General features: G+C 47.0%; 1 protein-coding gene and 1 pseudogene across 1 annotated transcript in view; one reads left to right on the top strand and one right to left on the bottom strand.

Annotated features, from left to right (window-relative positions):
* Positions 1-14,377: 14,377 nt before the first annotated feature.
* Positions 14,378-14,701, bottom strand: LOC102500048 (cystatin-B pseudogene; annotated as a pseudogene).
* A 3,367-nt stretch (positions 14,702-18,068) lies between these two features.
* DNMT3L (DNA methyltransferase 3 like) overlaps positions 18,069-20,375 on the top strand; it is a 20,574-nt gene continuing 18,267 nt past the window's right edge. The window contains exon 1 of the mRNA XM_027768663.1: positions 18,069-18,234. Coding sequence (XP_027624464.1) covers positions 18,069-18,234 — 166 coding nt within the window. The remainder of the gene's footprint in view (positions 18,235-20,375) is intronic.

The following is a 20,375-nucleotide window of genomic DNA, read 5'->3' as shown; positions in this document are numbered from 1 at the left end:
GAAAGAGCACCGGCGCTGGCGGGAGCCAATCAGGGCGGGAGTGCCCCCAGGACAGGCAGAAGAGCAAGATCAAGATCGTAACCAGGACAGAACGTCTCCACGCAGGCACCGGAGTTTTACTCTGTACTTGGAGCTATGGACCGGGCTGCTACCCTGAGGGTGGGATAGGAGGCCTTCTCTGAGTCCTCTCACTTTCTGTGCAAATAGGCACAGCCTGGCCGGCGTCCTGAGCCACAGCACTGCAGGCTCAGGTCTCTGAGCTGGGCAGGGGCCGTCCAGAGGTACTGGCTTTTCTGAGTGGCCAGGACAAGACACTTCATGGGGGCTGGATCCCGGGAGGCTCACTGGGGTCCACACTTGGTGGGGAGCCCGCATAAGGATCTGAGCCTGGGACTGCAGGAGTAATGAAATGGAGGGATCCCAGTCTGGGGAAGAGCAGGGCATGATTGTAGGTACAGGACAGGCTTTGAGCTTTGCCCCCTGCCTGGCTGTGTGACAGCTGGTGAGCTCTTTCCTTCTCTGAGCCTCTGTCCTCTCATGCCACCAGGACTTGCTCCAAGCAGCTGTATGTCCTGCAGGTACAGGAGGGAATATGGCTGCAGGAAGGCGACCGACTCATGGCCGACGTTCCTGGTGTGGGCCACATGAGCTCCTGTCCTTGTCCTGCTCAGTCCAGACAGGGCCATCCCAAGCAACATCCTAGGATCTGCAACAGCAACTGACGGATGGCATAGCTTGGAGGACAGGAGCTCCCATGGCAATCCAGTGAGGCTTCTTGGAGGCAGCATGGTGGGGAGAGGAACAGAGATTCCAAACTCAGGTGGAAACCATGTCTCCAGCCAAGCTTGAGCTCCAAGAACACCAAGGCCATAGTGGCTAACAGGGCATGGGCTGGGAGGTGGGATAGGCCACGGTGGGAAGGCCTATCGTGCAGTCAAAACAGGGATGTGGACACTGTCTGAAGGCTGCAGGAGGACTTTCAGCAGAAGTGTTCTGGTCAGGCCTGGGTTGGCATAACCTGGCACTGGTGAGTTGGGGCTGCAGAGTGGATGCAGGCAACATTGGACTGAGGCCATACAGCATGAGAGGGAAGCTCCTCTCCCTTCTCTGGCCCCTCAATGATGCAGAGACAAGGCTGCCCACTCTGAGAGGTATGCCCTTTCCACCCAGTTCTGGGTAGCTGCCCACTGACCTTTCCTGGTCTCCCGATAGGTAAGTATTACTGTAAAATATTAAAGAGAGCACAAGCCAAAACCACTCATAAACCCAGCACCGGAAGTGAGTCCTGGCCGCTCTGTGGAATCTTTCTTATTGTGTGGGCGCTGGGGGCTCATGAAAGCAAAGCTCGCTAATGTCACATTAATTGGCATTCCCTAGGGCAGCAGGCTTCAAAATTCATGCAGGGAGGCTCCTGGGGCACCAGACATGCTGGGACATTGGCACAGGTAGCTTTAGGTAAGCAGTGACCGCTGCTCCCTACAGCTCAGCTTCCCTCTGTCCTCCTGAGTGAGTCTCTCCCTGCTACCTGGTGGATTTACAACACCACCCCACCCCCGCCACCCTGGGGCAAGGCAGCTGCTAAAGGGAAATAAAAACTGCAAAGCAAGATCAAAGTCTGCCCCTCACTTTCCAAAAGCCCTGAAATCTTTGCAGGTATACCTGTGCCATCAGCCCAAGGCCTGGCTGCTGCTGGTGGAGGTTAACAGACGCTTCTGTAGATCTCCGGACTTTCCACCACGCCATCGGGGGTTTCCATCACAGCCCCTTGCTGGCAAGTGACCTGCAACTGCTGGGACTGGCTGGAGGGGGCCCTGGTGACCCAGGCACACAGAGGGACCTTCAGCTGGCTGATGCCTTCCTGGGGTTGACCCTCAACTCCTCTGAGAGAAGCCAGGCACGGTAGTTCTGGGACCAGCAGGCTCCACCTCCAAGCCTGAGTGTTCTCTCCTGGAGGGAGAGAGCACAACCCTTCCTCCAGCATGGGTACTGCACCGTCAGGCAGGTCTAACCTACCACGTACCAGGCCCATCTCTGTGTCCCCACTCACTCAGTGTTCAGTGGTGACCCTATTAGGTCAGCATTATTACTGTCCCCATTCTACAGATACAGAGACTGAGGCACAGGGAGGTTAAGGAACTTGACCAGAGTTGAGGCCAGAGATAAGGTATGGCCCTTAACAGACAGAAGGACTCCAGGTGTGTGATCGCGTGTGCAGGTTGCCCCTTGGGGCGCCTAGGTTATATCAGGTGTAACCAGCCTACAAAGGGGGACATGTTATCTGTGTGGCATTTCCAGAAGTCAGGGTGGAGGGAGGTCCCACAGCAAGGGCTGGGGGTGGGCTGGGGCTTGGCCTGCATGTCTTGCCCAGATGGAGGCTGTAGTCTATGTGGGCCCAGAAGGGCCAGGCTCCCAGAGGTCAGGCACCTTGAATCAGGATGCCCTCAGGAGACTGGCAGCACCCAATTGGCCTCAGCTCAGCCCATGGAGTGGGCAGGAGAGGCCTTGGGCCCTGCCTCCTTAGCCTTTCCAAGGTGACTTGGTTCCCAGGAAGGCTGTGTACCTCCTGATGGCACAGTCCCAGGTGCTACCCTCCTGGCTCCCCATCAGTTGGGCAGCCCTCACTGGGCCTGTTCCCCATTGTAAAGAAAGGACTTTGCTTCTCCTTGTGGAGGGTAGGATGGGCATTCCAAATGGGCCTCCCAGTCAGGAGGGCTCTCAGCACCAGCGAGCACAGAGCTTCCCTGCTTGGTCAAGTTTATGCGGCAGGGCCCCTCCGACTGCTCCCTTCCTGCTTGTCTTGCCTCAGAACTGCCCCATTGATCAGGCCTCAGTTTCCCAGGTCTTGTCTCCCTGCTGAATCCCACAGCTGGTGGGTACTGAGCCCTCTTTAGACACCACCACAGTCAACCTTCTTTGGCCACAGCTCCCCCTCATGAGCACACATGGCAGCCCGAGCTCCCAGACAAAACCTATCTTCTCAACAGAGGCAGGCGGTGCTGCAGCAGGGGCACGATGCTCTGCGAGGCTGATCCACATGGAAGGGTGACTTGTTCACATCTAGAAAATTCCCTAGTACAGTAGGCACACATGTGCCCATGATCTAGGCTGGCTGAGGTCTGGGGTGAATCATGGCATCAAGACCCTGTTGGGAGTGCTGTCTCTCTCCCTGACTTTGTGGGATACACAAACAAATAGGGCCAGTCCATAAGATAGAGGTTAAGGGAGTCAGATCTCACAGGGCTGTCTATGGTTTCAATCCTCGGCCCAGTGGCTTGAGAAAACATGCCAGACATATATGTGCCCAAAGTCCCAACAGGAGGGAGAAGTGGGGGAGAAGAGATTATTGAGTGACCATGCCCCGTTGAGGGTGCTTTCTCTCTCTCTCTCTGTGATAAGTGCATGTGTCCTCTGGCAAAAATAAGGACATAGACAAGTAGGGGCCATGTTGGCAGATTAGTTTGTTTTTACAGGTTTGGGCATCTGCCACACAGACGGACCAGCAGCCAGCTGGTCAGCCTTGCTTCAAAGAGGCTCAGGAGAGCAGAGCCCCATGCTCTGGCTGCAGGGGGCACTGCAATCCACCGGAGGCCATCTACTATGGGCTGGATGTTTGTAGCCTCCCTAAATCCATATGCTGAAATCCTAACCCCCAGGGTGATGGTGTTAAGAGGTGGTTCCTTTGAGAGGTGATTAAGTCCCTGAATGGGATTAGAGCCTGCTGTAGTTTGAATGTGCCCCTCCCTCTCAACATTCACACATTGAGGTTTGCTTGCAATGAGATTAAGAGGATGAAAACAATCTGACTGTAAATAATTCTTTAAAAAAAGAAATGGTGGAGCCTTTGGAAGGAGATTAGGAACTGTAGGGGCCCCACGATGGGAGATGGGAGATTCATGGGTTTGTGAGGACACGCAGACACTCTTGTTCTTACTCTGTCTCACCAGCGATGCTCTGTGCTGAGAGCCCTCACCAGCAGGAAGACGCTCACCTGGGTCTCATCTCACCAGATGCAGCCCCTTGACCCTGGACCTCCAGAACCATGAAGTAAACCTCTGTGCTCTATAAACGATCCAGTTTCAGGTATTTCAGTTGACTGAAACAGTGCCTGTTGGCCCCTTCTGCCATGGGAGGCCATCTGCAATGAACAGGCAGGCCCTCACCACACACCAAATCTGCTGGCAACTCAATCTTGGACTTCCCGGCCTTCAGCACTCTAAGAAACGTATTTCTGTCTTTCTTTTCTTTCCTTTTTTTTCTTTGCAGCTTTATAACATATTTGAAAATAAGCAGTTAGTTCGCATCCACATTGACTGTAGCTCTTTGAAAGTGGTAACAGGTACCTAGGTCACCAGAGTACAGAGCTTGTTGGGCGAATCTTCACCCTCAGTACATTTTCTGGACACGGATACAGTATGTGACGTTCCTTATTCCTTTGGCCCAGATAGCTTTGTCGAGCCTGGTATGAATACACACACCTGGAGATTGCTTCTCTTTCATGGCACAATTCCAGATCTCTTTGAGTGCCCGAGGGGCTTGTTTCTTGAAGCCCACATGTGGATACGCTCGTGACTGTTGATGGTGTATTCTCAGGTCTTCACCTCATCGATGGCGGAACAGCCCTTCTCTTTGCCACCCTTGTTTGCAGGAGCTGCCTGGCCTAAGTTGGAAAGAAGCCAGAAATGGATTTCCAGTGTCAATAAATTGCCTAGTCTTGTGTAGCTTGTTATAACAGCAACAATAGACGGAGACAGCATCTACAACTGAGTGTCTGCTTCTCTGATATGTTCCACGGCTCAACTGGTCCTCCCCTCCCTCCTACATCAGGATATTCTTTCTTTCTTTCTTTCTTTTTTTTTTTTTGGAAAGGTTTTTGCTATAGGGCGTGTGCGCTTGCCAGGCAGACAGAGAGAGACAGAGAAAGCGAGAAATCACCCCCCAGGGGGGATGGCCACGCTGCAATCCCTTCTCCTCCGTTCTCCTCTCGGGATCTTGGGCACGCACGCACATGCGCCCGGCATGAGTTTTAAGCCACCGGGTCTGGGATGCGACTACACGCGGTCAACTACATGGGAGTCCAGCAACATAGCCATTACGCTAACTGCTGGTCCCCATCAGGATATTCTGAATGGCCACAGTTCCTGCAGAACCAAAGGGTGACTGGGGGGGAGGGGCTGCTCTCAGCTACAGGTTATACCACCAGCTTTTCTCCTTTGAAATTAGTGTTTTTAGTGGTTTTGCTTTGTTTTGTTTTAGTTATAACACCAAAAGCATAAACAATGAAAGCACAAATAAATAAACTGGACTTGCACAAATTGAAAAAATGTGTGCATTAAAGAGCCTGTTGGGGCCAGGAGATTAACATAGCTGGATCCCACATGGCCAACTACACGGCTTAAGTCCCAAACCTGGCAGCTTGAAAAATACATCCTGGACGCATGTGCATGCATGCCTAAAATTCTGAAAGGAGAAGGGATTGTGATATGGTCAACCCTTGGGTGGTCATTCCTCACTTTCTCTCTCTCTGTCTCTCTCTGGAAAGCACACATGGCCTATAGCAAACTTAAGACAAACAAACAAAAACTTTGTCAGAAGAATGAAAAGACAACCCACAGGATGGGAGCAAATACACATTTTATATCTGATAAAGGTCGAGTACCTAATATATAGAGAATGGTTATAGTCCAACAACAAAAAGATAGATAATCCAATTAAAAAGTGAGCAATGGGCTTAAATAGATATTTCTCCAAAGAAGATACATGAATGGCCAGTAAAGATGTTCAGCATCATTAATCATTGGGGAAATGCACATTAGAATAAAGGAGATACCACTTTACACCCACTAGGAAAGCTATTACCAAAATCAGAAACTAAGTGGAGAAATTAGCATCCTCTGATGCTGCTAGTGGGAATGTAAAAGGGTGCAGCCACTGTGGAAAAAGGTTTGGCGGTTCCTCAAATAAATAAATAGTAATCCAGCAATTTCACTTCTGGGCATATACACCCAAAACTTAAAAGCAAAAGCCTGTACATGAATGTTTATTTCAGCATTAGTCATGATGGCCAAAAGGTGAAAATAACCCAAATGTTCGTCAACAAAAGAATGGGTAGAAAAAATGTATATCTATATAATGGAATATTATTCAGTCACAAAAGGAATGACGTACTGAAACATGCTAGAATGTACATGAATTTTATAAATATTATGCTAAATGAAATACACCGGATGTAAATGGAATAAGCCATCCTTAAAGGGTCTCATATGAGTCCAATAATATGAAATACCGAGGATGAGCAAATGTGTAGAAACACAAAGCAGACTGGTGATTTCCAGGGCTTGGGACTAGGCAAGAAGCAAGGAGTGACTGTTTAATGAGTGGGGGGTTTCCATTGAGGTTGGATGAAAAGTTCTGGAACTAGATAGTGGTGATGCTTGCACAACGTTATGATATAGCAGGTGCCACTGAATTTTAAACTTTCGAATGGTTAAAATGGTAAGTTGTATGCCGTGTGTACTTTACCGCAATAAAAATGATAAAGTGAAAAATCAGTTGCAGCTGTTTGGGTCTATCTCTGGGTTTTCTATTCCGCCCCATTTCTCTGCTTCTCTCCATCTGTCCGTGCCATAGTCTCGATCACTGTAACTGTGTAAGTCTTCAGACCCAGCGAACTGATTCCTCCCATTTTTTTTTCAAATTATTTTTATCTATTCTAGTTCCTTTTACTTTCCATATAAATTTTAGAATAATTTTGTTTCTATCTACTAAGTCCAGCGGGAATTGTGATGGGAATTACATTAAACCTGTACAGCAATTTTGGGAAATTTACTATCCATAATATCTTGAGTTTCCTGATCTATGAACATGGCATGCCTCTTCTTTTAGATCTTTATTGATTTCTTTCATCTATGTCTTATAGAATTTCAGCACATAGGCCAGCAGGTGGCATGGTGGTGGATCTTACATAACCGCCACGTAGTTTTGAGTCCTAGACCCAGCAACTTGAAAAACTTACTGAGTATGCATTCATGCATGCCCCAAATCCTGAAAGGCAGGAGAAATGGGGGACTTGTGGTGTGACCACCCCCATGGAGGGGTGCTGTCTCACTTTCTCTGTCTCTCTTTCTCTCTCCAGCAAGCACACATGGCTTCTGGCAAATTTTTATTTAAAAAAAAGAATTTTAACATATAAGTCCTGTACATGTTTTGTGTTGAGCAGATGTAAATAGTTTTATGGCTTTAATTTTGGTGATCACTGTTGGTATATAGAGAAACACAGCTGATTTTTGCATGTTCATCTTATATCCTATAACCTTGATGAACTTATTTATTAGTTCTTGGAGTGATTTTTGTTTTAGAGGATGCCTTATTTTTGTCTTTTCTTTCTTTCTTCTTCTCCTTCCTTTTTTTTTTTTTTCATTTGCCATAGGGCATGTGCCCTCACCAGGGAGAAACAGAGAGGGAGAGAGAGAAAAAGTGAAAAAGCACCCCCAGAAAGGATGGCCACACCACAATCCCTTTTCCTCCACTCTCCTCTTTTGGGATTTTGAGCATACATGTACATGTACCTGGAGTGTTTTTCAAGCTACCAGGTCCAGGACTAAAACCACACAGTTGGCCATATGGGATCCAGCCACTTTAACCACCACACCATCTGGATGGCCCTGTTGTGTGTGTGTGTGAGAGAGAGAGTTTTCTTGTTTATTTTTAAGAATCTGAGGTCCTTCTACATAGGCAGTCATGTCATCTGTACATAGGGATGGTCTGACCTTTTGCTGTCTGATCCGCTTGACTTTCCTTATGGAACAGCTAGAATTTCCAGAAGTACGAAAAAACAGAGGCATGAATATAGACCTCTTTGGCTCATTTCTGATCTTAAGGGAAAAACATCCAGCCTTTCACATTAAATACAATGTTGTTCATTGTTCTATTTTTGTAAATGTTCTTTATATCAAGTTGAGGAAATCTTCCCCTATTCTTATATCTCTAAAAGAGTTTTTTTTTTAAAGAATTATTTATATTTATTTCATTCCACTTGCTATTATTATTTTTCAGTTTGACCAGACAGAGACACAGAGAGAGAGAGAAAGGGAAAGTGAGAAAGCAAGCCACGGGGTCCAGGACTCAAACCACAGTCAGCCATGTGGGAATCCAGCGCCTTTAACTACTATGCATACCACCTGCTGGCCCTGTTTTATTTGTTTGTTTGTTTGTTTGTGTTGTTTGTTTGTTTTATAATCAAGACGTGTTGAATTATTGGAGCCAGCAGATGGCGTGGTGGTTAAGGGCACTGAACTCCCACATGACTGACCGCAGTTCAAGTCCTGGACCTGGTGACTTGCTTTCTTACTCCACCCCAACCTGCCACACACACACACCCCCATCTCACCTCGTCTCTCTCTGGTCAAATAAAAATAAATAAATAAATTTAAATGAAATAATTCTTTTTTTAAAAAAAGAGATGTTGAATTGTCAAATGCTTTTTCTGCATCAACAGGAATGAACTTGTGATTTTTCTTCTTTAGTCTATAAATTTGATAAATTGTGTAGATTGATTTTCAAATATTAAACCAGCCTTGCATCTCTGGGATATATTCCGCCTGGTTACGGTATAGAATTCTTTCAATAGATAGTGCTCAGAAGAGCCCCTGAAGCCTTCTACATCAGCTGCCTATTGGGCAGCCTGGGCACCAGAATGAGAGACAGTGTCCTTGGTCCCCTGTCTGTCTGATTCAGCACCTGCCCTTCCTCCAACCCTGGCTCAGCTTGACCCCTAAACCCCATCCCCATGCCTTAGCCCAGGGGTCTGTCCTTTCGATGTTCCCCTCAAGGGGAAATTCTCACTCTGCCCAGTAAACTTGCCCCTTTGGCCTCACCCTTACGTCTGAGTGGGAGTCTCCTGCCCTAACCCAGGCCCTGAAGAATCTGGCCCTTTGCCCATTTGGCCATAGGCTCAGTCCTTCCAGCAGGTCCATTTGTCCAGAGACTGTACATACTTTGTCTCAGTCTTGGCCCAGGTCCTGACTAGGAGTAGGTCCAGACATGCTTGTTGAACAGACCAGAGGATGGGCAGCACTCTCCCATCTTGGTGCATGGCCAGGGACAATGGAGCAAGCCCAGAAGTGCAGGGGAAAAGCACCTTGAGTGACAGGACAGTGGCAGGGCACTGGACAGCTGCATGTGCAGAAAGTGTAGGGAGAGTCTAGGTGAAAGAACCTCTGCAGACACCCCCATTTCATTGTTATCAACCTGCCGCACGTGGCCCTGAGCCCCCAGGTGGACCCCAGACATTCACAGCCCTGCTGGGTTTCTGGGGGGTGATCCTGAGCCTGAGCAGGTTGTGGAAGCAGCACTGAGGAAGGGTCCTCTAGGGATGTCCCTCCACCGTGCCCAGTAGGGCTGGTACATGCCCACCTGTCACTGTCCTGAAGAGGTACAGAGAGAACAGAGGAGGATGTGATGCTGCATTTCAACTTCAGGGCTGGAAGTCCCCAAGGTTATGTGCGAGAACAAAGGACGGAAACCACCAAAGTGTCCCTCAACGGTGGCAGGTTGAAACCAAGTACACTTCTCCAGGGACCAGCAATTAGCGTAATGGCTATGTCACTGAACTCCCCTGTAGCCGACCGCGGTTCAAGTCCTGGACCCGGTGGCTTAAACTCACGCTGGGTGTGTGTGCGTGCGTGCCCAAGATCCTGAAAGAAGAATGGAGAAGGGATTGCGGTGTGGCCATACCCCTGGGGGGTGATTTCTCAATTTCTGTCTGTCTTTCTGGCAAGCGTGTGCACCCTGTAGCAAAAACCTCTCTGAAATAAAATAAAATAAAATAAAGCACACTTCTCCACAGAGGGCATGAGAGTGGCAGGAGTGTACCCAGACCTGCATGGTTTCTGTAACAAGATTGTTTAATCCACGCATTTATATGTGACTTGAGCATATATTCTTTTTTTTTCTTTCTTTCTTTTTTAGGTTTTACTATGGGGTATGTGCACTCACCAGAGAGAGACAGAGAAGGAAAGTGAGAAATCACCTCCCAGGGGGTAAGACCATGCCACAAGACCTTCCCCTCCATTCTCCTCTCAGGATTTTGGGTACATATACACAAGAACCCAGTGTAATTTTCAAGCTGCTGGGTTTGGGACTCGAACTGCAATCAGCCAGAATGAGTCCAGCACCTTAACCACTACACCAACTGACCTTGCACACATTTTTTTTTCTTTTTTTGGAGAGGTTTTTGCTATAGGGCGCGTGCACTCGCCAGAAAGACAGAGAGAGACAGAGAGATAGAGAGCGAGAAAACACCACCCCCCCAGGGGGGATGGCCACACTGCAATCCCTTCTCCTCTATTCTCCTCTTGGGATCCTGGGCACGCACGCACACGTACACGACGTGAGCTTAAGCCGCCGGGTCCGGGACTGGAACCACGGTCGACTACATGGGAGTCCAGCGACATAACCATTATGCTAACTACTAGTCCCACACATTTATTTTTTTAATAAGAGAGATTTTTTGCTAGAGGGCATGTGCTCTTGCTAAAGAGACAGAGAGACAGAAGCTAGAAATCACTCCCCAAGGGGGGACATCCATGCTACAATCCCCTCTCCTCCATTTTGCTCCTGAGATCCTGGGCACACATGCGCCTGGTGTGAGTTCCAAACCTCCAGGTCCGGTACTCAACCTGCCGTCAACATCGTGGGAGTTCAACAATGTAACCATTATGCTATCTGCTGGTCCCCACTTTTTAAAAATAATTCTTTACTTAATTTATTATTATAATTGCTTTAATTTGACCAGAGTAAAACAGAGAGAGAGAGAGAGAGAGAAAGTGAGAAAGCAAGCCATCAGGTCTGGAACTTGAACCATGGTTGGCCATGTAGGAGTCCAGCGCCTTAACCACCACACCACATGCTGGCTCCAACACCCATTTGTTTTTTATGTTAAAATGGGAAATCAAATATAATAGAAAAAGTAGTCACAATGTCAATCAAAACAGCAAATAATTAGAAATAAAGATTACAAAAAATTTGCAGTACTTACATTTTTTAAAAAAGAAGACAAAATGGTAAGATATACCATGTGGTTGGCTTAACTTCCTGTTCCTTCCTTCCTTCTTTTCTTTCTTTCTTTCTTTCTTTCTTTCTTTCTTTCTTTCTTTCTTTCTTTCTTTCTTTCTTTCTTTCTTTTTCTTTCTTTCTTTCTTCTTTCTTTCTTTCTTTCTTTCTTTCTTTCTTTCTTTCTTTCTTTCTTTCTTTCTTTCTTTCTTTCCTCTTTCTTTCTTTCTTCTTCCTTTCTTTCTTCTATCTTTCCTTCTTTTTCTTTTTTTTCTTTTTTTTTAAGGTTTTAGCCATAGAACGCATGTGCTCACCAGGGAGACAGAGAGAGACAGAGAGAGGGAAAGTGAGAAATCATCTCCCAGGGGGTATGGCCACACCATAATCCCTTCTCCTCCATTATCCTCATGGGATTTTGGGCACACACACACACACACACACACACACACACAACCCTGACATGAATTTCAAGCCACTGGATCCAGGATTTGAACCATGGTCAGCTATGTGGAAGTCCAGCACTTTTTTTTTTTTTTTAAAGTTTATTTATTTACTTATTTATTTATTTTTTTTTTATCATAATCTTCTTTATATTACATTGGATCACATATAACTTTACAGTGAATTACATTTCTTTTTCCAGGATGAATACCCTGCATATCAGTCAATGCAAAGACATTAAAATCCCCATTATCATTATCCAATAGCTTTTCATTATTGTTTTTTTCCAGATTATTATTATTATTATTATTTTAAACATTCAATCACTATTTATCATTTTGCTTGTAAAAAGACTTTACCCAGCATGAAATACTCCTCAGACCAGTCCAGTTGAGAATACAATACATGTCATCATCAACAGGTAATAACCGTTTCTGTGTCCCACTAATGACATGCCTCTCTATTTGTTCTCTTGCTATCCTTCTCCACACTCTTCTCTTCTCCCACCCCATCCCTCACTGTCTTCATCATCGCTAATTGTTTTCACTGCTTTTATGCCCTCCAATATAGCACCTTAACCACCATGCCACCCGCTGGTCCCCTGTTTGAACTTCTTAAACAGTTTTTCCTTTATTAATGTAGAAATCGAATGTAATTCTAATCAAATTAGAACTTGATTCTAATGTTCTCTTGGAAAATGAATGAGCGAGAGAAAAGACATTTGAAGACTCTCACCCCACAGCAGGGACCTGCAGGAGATCCAGCACAGTGATGGACAGCTGAGTGAGGGCTGCAGCCCAGCGAGGGTCTAGGTGGAAATGCACCATTCTGAATGCAGGGGGGAAATGGATGGAGTGTCAGTATGTGGTCCTGAGACGATGGACTTACCATCTGCAAAAATCATGCCAAACACTAAAAAGTATTGTGTAATAGATCATTAGCCAGGTGTGAGCTGCCCTGGGGAAGTAGCAGAAGGCCATCTACCTCATCGATCACAACTCATCAGAAGTTACAACCCTTTACAAAGACTCCTTCCTCCCACCCAGTTCCTGGTGCTGGGAAGGTTGTTATCTTCCCTCCTGCCATCCCAAATATACACATGGAAATTCACCCCTGGAATGGCAACATTCTGATTGCCACTGGGAGAATAAACTCATACCTTACAAGTCTCCACTGGGCATGCGTGATTAGGTGATCTGATGCCTCAATTTCTTACCTGAGAGAGAAATGCACAAAAAAAGCCCACTAGGTCAAACAGTGAAGCCAGATACTATGACTGACCTTTCCCTGCTAGATATCCATTAGCAACTCTCACAATAAAAGTAAATAAAAATTAAAATTACAACAAAAAGAAAAAGGAAATGGAAAATTATTTGTTGATGATAACATGTATGACTAAGCCACGGTACAGTGTATTCTGGGTGGGAAATTGCATTTTGTATGCTATGATGATGTTCAGTGAATAAATGCAAAATAAATAAAATTAAATAAAATTTTTAAAAGTATCATCTAACCCCATGCTCAGTGTAATTGTCCTTTTCTGGTAGCTGCTCACCTGCATGATTTCCTGGCATGGGAGTATGTTTATTTTCTATTAAAAATCTTCACTTTCCTATTAAAACTTCTTTTTTCCTACTTTGCTCATGTTTGTGGTTTTTCATTTTGTGTCTCAGAGAAGATATCTAATCGTAGAGATCTAGACCTAAAGAACTGAGGATTTCATGTATTGTAGCTCAACTCTACCATCTGATACCAATTCTAGATAAAGAAATAGATGAAATGATCAAAAGATGAAATAAAGGGGACCAGCAGTTAGCGTAATGGCTATGTCGCTAGACTCCCATGTAGTCGACCACGGTTCGAATCTTTAACCTGTGAGTTTAGCTTAAACTCACGCTGGGTGCGTGCGCATGTGTACCCAAGATCCCGAGAGGAGAATGGAGGAGAAGGGATTGCGGCGCAACCATCCCCCCCGGGGGGGTGATTTCTCACTTTCTGTCTCTCTCTGTCTTTCTGGCGAACATACGTGCCCTATAGCAAAAACCTCTCCAAAAAAAAAAAAGATGAAATAAAATACTAAAATAAAATAAAGGTGACTGACTATGCTATCTTAGGGCTGCAGAGCAATTTTTTATAATATGGTAGAAAGAGCAGAAATTATAAAAGAAAAAACTAATAGTTCTTAATAATGCAGAGTTTGTATATTAAAAATCACAAAACATTAAAGTGGACAAAAAACTAAAGGAAACATTTGTGATTCATATGTATGAGTATTATATTAGGATCAATATCCTTCATATATAAAGAGAACTATCAAATCAATAAGCAAAAGAAAAAATAATGAAGGGTTAAAAAGGAAAAAGAAAGTAACAGAGAACAGAAACATAATTCTGGGGACCAACAGATGGCGTAGTGGTTACATTGCTGGGCTCCAACATAGTCAACTGCCGTTCGAGTCCCAGATCCAGTGGCTTCAAACTCACGCCGGGTGCGTCTGCATTTGTTTCCAAAATCCAAAGAGAACACAGGAGAAGGGACTGTGGAGCGGGCATCCCCCTAAGGGATGTTTTCTCACTTTCTGTCCCTCTGTCTCTCCAGCAAGTACACATATCCTATGGCAAAAATCTTTTTTTTTTTTGACATTTGTAGAGCTAAAGCATGTATTTTAAGATCACACATAGCCCTCTTTAAAGTCATCAAGTTAAGATCATCGATTAGAAAAGAGAGATTGACACATAAGACTCAGGAGCAGAAGTGCAGGGCGGCTGCTTCGTGCTGGCCCGGCCAAGTGGCACAGCTCAGAGGGGAAGCCCATCTCACTCCCACACCCGCACTCACGACCGGGAAGGAGTCATGGTGAGCACTGCCGTGTGGGCAGTGGTGAGGCTTAGAAGGAGGTCAGCTCGTCGTGCTTGGCTTTGTCGGCCTGGTAGCCATGGAAGGCCACGGGCTTGTTCTCATGAGGAAGACTCCGAAAGACTCGCAAGTGTACGAACCTTTCCCCACCACCGTGAACCTCGACGAAGTAGCTGGTCCCTGAAACAACCTGGCTCTTGAACGACGCAGCTTCTAAAACTGGGAACTTCCTGTCTTCCTCCTCCTCAAGCTGGTGCTTCACGTGGTCGACCATGTCCTGGGTCTCAGCAGTGGCTGGCTTCGTGACAGTGGTTCCTCCACAGAGCACGGTGACAGTGGCAGAGGAGGCCGTCCAGAGTGAGCGAGAGAACAGGGATGCCAAAAATCTCTCTTAAAAAGAAGAAAAAGAGCCTTTTTCCTTTTGGCCAGAACCGCCATCTTCCAGTAATTCACCAAAATGATGGAAAGATAAGAGGCACCCGATATATGTTCTCTAGGCCTTTTAGAAAACATGGAGTTGTTCCTTTGGCGACATATATGCGAATGTACAAGAAAGGTGATATTGTAGACATTAAGGGAATGGGTACTGTTCAAAAAGGAATGCCCCACAAATGTTAGCATGGCAAAACTGGAAGAGTCTACAATGTTACCCAGCATGCTGTTGGCATTGTTGTGAACAAACAAGTTAAGGGCAAGATTCTTGCCAAGAGAATCAATGTGCGTATTGAGCATATTAAACATTCTAAGAGCAGAGATAGCTTCCTAAAATATGTGAAGGAAAATGACCAGAAAAAAAGAAGCCAAAGAGATAGGTACCTGGGTTCAACTAAAGTTCCAGCCCACTCCACCTAGAGAAGCACACTTTGTGAGAACCAATGGAAAGGAGCCTGAGCTACTGGAACCTATTCCCTATGAATTCATGGCTTGATGGATATTAAAAATAAACTAATCTGTGGTCTATAAAAAAAAATTAAAAAAGAAAGAAGAAGAAAAATAAACAATTTTTGTAAAAAAAAAAATGATCTCCAAACTCAGTAGTCAGAGGCCAGAGGCCAGTACGATTTTGCTGTCTCTACTTGGCAACTTTGGAATATCGAACTACGAACAATGTATAACCTACACCCAAATAATAAAACTGGCGTTCCCCAGAACTCATTTGCACATAGCGTTTATACATGTACCCTGAAGGGCACGTCCTTCGCTTACATAGGACACGGTAGGTTAACAGTAATTAAGTAGACATGTTATTGCAGGATTTTCAGAGACTTTAACACAAATATGCAGATCATGAATACAGTGTGTCCCAGAGAAGCTGGCCCTGGCTCCCAGGGCAGCCCTGCACTGGGTGCTGCTGGCCAGAGGGAGTCCTATGACCGTGCGTCACAGCACCAGAGACAGGGACGGTGAGCAGGCACTCGTTTTAGCCAGGAGAGGGGGATGTTTGATCATTTCGGTGGGTGGCATCCTGACCTTGTTCTTGTCTGTCAGACCTGGCTGGGACATGGTCTTGTGTTTTTTACTTGCTTTAGCAAAGTCACACTTAGCTCTGCATTAGGCCAGTCCTCTGTGGGGCTGCCAGTGTCCATGAAGGTCCTGCTGTGGCCACCAGGTGGCTCCAGATGTCCAGGCACAGGTTACCACTTTCCTTCTGGACATAAGAGCACCCACTTCACTAAGGACTCAAAGAGGGGCAAATCTGGGTGTGGGGAAGGGAGAAGCTATGGACCAGTGGGCCTTGGATCATGTTAGGGACCGCTCTGGGCCAACACAGGGGCCACCATCCCTTCTTTTCTTTTTGCCATAGGGCTCATGCACTCACCAGAGAAACATAGAGAGGGAAAGTGAGAAATCACTTCTTAAAGGAAATGCCCACACCCCAATCCCTTGTCCTTCATTTTCCTCTCTGGATCTGAGGCATGTTTGCACCTGTGCCTGGAGTAATTTTCAAGTCATCAGGTCTACGAGACTCGAACTGCAGTCTGCCCTGGGGGAGTCCAACACCTTAACCACCACACCACCTGCTGGTCCTACCATTCTTTCTGACTCCCACAGCACTTTATATTCAAGAGAAGAATGACTGTTTGCTCATTCATTTATTCATTTACCCAACAAGCATCCCAAAATATCCCACTCTTCACCACCCTGGTTAGGTCAGTCCTATGTCTTAATCTGGTTCTTGAAACATGGATGAATCACCATGTTCCTGTGAAAGTTATCAGAACCAAAATGGCATCACTCATGTCAAACCCTGACTACAAAGAGCCAGGGAGGGCATGAAGAAGGAGACCTAATGCATATATGGCTGATAATAATGATCACCAACAGAAAAACCAGAACATTGCGGGGGCCAGCAGGTGGCATGGTGGTTAGGGGTGTTGGACTCTCACATGGCCAGCCACGGTTTGAGTCCTGGACCTGGCAACTTGTTTTCTCTCTCTCTCTCTCTTTCTCTTTCTCTCCCCTCCCTCCCTCCCTCCTGCTCTGGTCTCTTTAAATAAATAAAGTTAAATAAAAATAATTTTTAAAAGAAAAAAAAAAAAAAGTGAACCCAGAACATTGCACAGAGACCACTGTAATCTCACACAGGAAAAATACTGCTGCAAGGATGCCTGCCCGGAAACTGCCTCCCAACCTAGTGCTAACGCCATCCTTACTATTGATCCTGGGGCCAAAGATAACTTCCCAAAACAACTTACGTAACCTGTCCTGATTTTCTTTAAAAACCTTTGTCTTCCTAGGACCTGCAGTTGGTGTAATGGCTGTGTCGCTGGACTCCCATGTAGTTGACTACGGTTCGAGTCCCGGACCCAGTGACTTAGATTCATGCTGGGCACGTGTGTGTGCGTGCCCAAGATCCCGAGAGGAGAATGGAGGAGAAGGTATTGTGGCGTGGCCATCCCCCCTGGGGGGTGATTTCTCACTTTTTGATTCTCTGTCTCTCTCTGTCTTTCTGGCGAGTGCATGCACCCTATAGCAAAAACCTCTCAAAACAAAACAAAAACCTTTGTCTTCCTCCCCTGAATTGGATATAGTTTACTATGGCAAGTACATTCCACATCGCGATGCCCACTCCTCAATAAACATTATTTTCTTTTATTTACTTTATTTTTTGGTAGTTTGCTATAGTTTGTGTCATTTGCCTGAAAGAGAGAAACAGAGAGAGAGAGAGAGCCAGATAGGGAGAGTCAGAAAGTGAGAAATCCCCCATAGAAGGATGGCCACACCACAATCCTCCCTCCCCCACTCTTTCTCAGGATTTGGGCTTGCCCACACACATGGCCACTGTGATTTGCAAGCCACCGGGCCTGGCACTCCAACCACACAGCCGGCCGCGGGGTGCAGCGGCCTTACCCTCCGTGCCCCTCGCTGGCCCGCATTACTTCCTTTCAGAGTCCCTCTCTGTCATTCATTCCTCTGCCATGACGGACACATTCCAGGTTGGAGGGACACTGTCACGTCAGTCTGTGCCCCAGAAGCACACAACGGCTATGACAGGAAGAGAAGAGAGGACACCCCCTCTGTGGTCAAAGCCCTGAGACCCGGGCTGGCTCGTTACCGCCGCCTGCGCCACCCAGTGTGCTGATGCACCGTCCCCAGCAGCTTCCCCCACCCTTCAACAAGGCACCGTCATGGGGCCTAGGGAATGAAGCGGCATGGTCGGATTTGTCAGGCGCACACCTCAAGCCATCCCCTGCTTGGACGGCCTCAATTAGCATCGCTGCATGAAGTCTCCAAAAGCACTGCAGGACATGCCCATGGTCTACCGGACTCACCGTTTTCCCCAGGGAGACTTTGGCAAAGCACTTTCCCCTGGTGGCTCACTCGCAAGCCTTACACCTGAGATGGTGTTGCAGGAAATGCCCGTTTGGGAGATCATGCTTCGGAAATGTGAGGGTGATGAAACCAGGCTTCTCTCTTCCGAGAACCTGCAGCTCAGTGAAGCACAAAGGCTTGACGTTGTGGGCCTGCTCAGGGCCTGGGGAACACCGTGCTCTGCACCCCCACCCCATGCCCACGGCTGGAAGAGGTTGGCTCTGCATCTCCTCTATCAGAATAATCTATCAACAGCCAGAAGTCAAAGCTTGGCATCTGGAGGAAAAGCCACAGGACCTGAGTTCCTCCCTCAGGGACCCCCAATTTCATGGCTATCCCAAATGCTGGGTAGGTGGTGCCTGTCCCTCACCAGAGACCAGGTCCTGCTGCACTGGGCTGACATGTGACCCTGCAAGCTTGCTGCTATTCGAGGGCCACAGCAGGAACTGGGGAAGAAGAACTGGGGCTGAGGGGTTGGTGGGGAGTTGGCAGTTCTCCACCACTGCCAGGAAAGGAGACATTGGGGAAAAACTAAGAAAATCTGAATTCATTGTGATGTTTTTGTTTTGTTTTGTTTTTTAGGTTTTTGCCATAGGGCATGTGCACCTGCTAGCGAGAGATGGGAGAGGGAAAGTGAGAAATCCCCCCGCCCCCAGGGAGGGTGGCCACACTACAATCCCTTCTACACCATTCTCCTCTCTGGATTTTGCACACACACACACCCAGAGTGTTTTTCAAGACATGGGTCTGGGACTTAAACCATAGAGCTGGCCATGTAGGAATCCAGTGTCTTAACCACCACACCACCTGCTGGCCCCATCCACATTGTTCTGTGCTTTTTGTTTTTGTTTTCATTTAAAAAGATAAACTGGGCCATGTACTATGCATACGTGCCTAAAATTCCAAGAGATTGGAGAAGGGATTAGGGCATGGCCATCCCCGCTGCGGGAGGATTTCTCACCTCCTCTCTCTCTGTCTCTCTCTCCAGCAAGCACATGTATCCTATGGCAAAAATTAAATATGTGGATATACATACACACACACACACACACACATATATACATATATATATATATATATATAGTTCTCATAACTGCACACCCAGTCTCTCTCATTGTTAACAAGTCACAGTGTGTGATGCAGTTGTTATAATCCTGAACCAAGAGTAATACATTATTAGTAACTACACTAAAAACTGCAGTTGGTCAGTTGGTGGCATGGTGGTTAAGGCACTGCACTCCTACATCATGGTCCAAGTCCCAGATCTGGTGGCTTGAAAGTCACTGTGTGTGTGTGCCCAAAATTCAGAGAGGTGAATGGATGAGGAGGGATTGCAGTGTGGCCACCTCCCTGGGAGGTGATGTCTCACTTTCCCTCTCTCCTTCTCTCTCCAGGAAGTACACCCAACCTATGGCAAAAACCTTAGAAACAAAATAAAGACACTACAATGAATTCAGATTCTCTTAGTTTTTCCTTAATGTCTCCTTCTTGTCCCAGGACCCCATCCAGGACAACACATGGCATGGTCACCATGTCTCCTTGGACTCCTCCTGGCTGTGGCAGTCTCTCAGTCATCCTTGTTTGATGCGTGAGAGGACCAGATGGTTCTGCAAGCCCACCCCACCAGGTTCTGAGGGATGTTCTGCTCCTGGGTAGAGGCAGGACCGCAGGTTGTTGGGAGGAGCCCACAAGAGTGAGGACCCTCCCCTTCATGGCCTCTCTGGGCCCACATTGTCCACAATGCTGTCACAAGTGGGTCAGCCACCTGCCCCCATGTCAGACGTCTTGGCTGGCATCACTGGGCAGCCCATGCACTAGGGAGTCAAGCGCCCAACAGGAAAGGCCCCATTCTTGGCCACCACTGTAATAGTTCCCCAGCTATAGCCCTACGCAGGTGGTCCCAGGTCTCCTGCTAGGCCCCCAACTTGTCCCAGCAGAGGGCCCCTTCCAGCCCCTCCCCCAGTGTCCCTCTGCCCATCCCTCTCACTCTTCTTTGATCCTTGGTTCCCGCCTCCCCACCACCCCACCTCCCACCTCCTCCCCAGTGCTTCTCTTGCTACCCCTCCTTGACTCTCACCTCTATCCCACCCTGAGAACTCCCCTCGGCCAAACTCTGCCCCTGAGCACCTGCCCCGACCCCATCCTCCACACTGAAGGCCCTGAAGGTCCCCCACTAACCCTCTGCCCTCTCCTTTGCTCAACCAGCCTATCCTCAC

Source organism: Tupaia chinensis, unplaced genomic scaffold, assembly GCF_000334495.1.
Source record: "Tupaia chinensis unplaced genomic scaffold, TupChi_1.0 Scaffold147038_1, whole genome shotgun sequence".
Taxonomy (NCBI): Eukaryota; Metazoa; Chordata; class Mammalia; order Scandentia; family Tupaiidae; genus Tupaia; species Tupaia belangeri.
The sequence above is the reverse complement of the archived record's forward strand: the minus strand, read 5'-3'. Positions and strand labels throughout refer to the sequence as shown.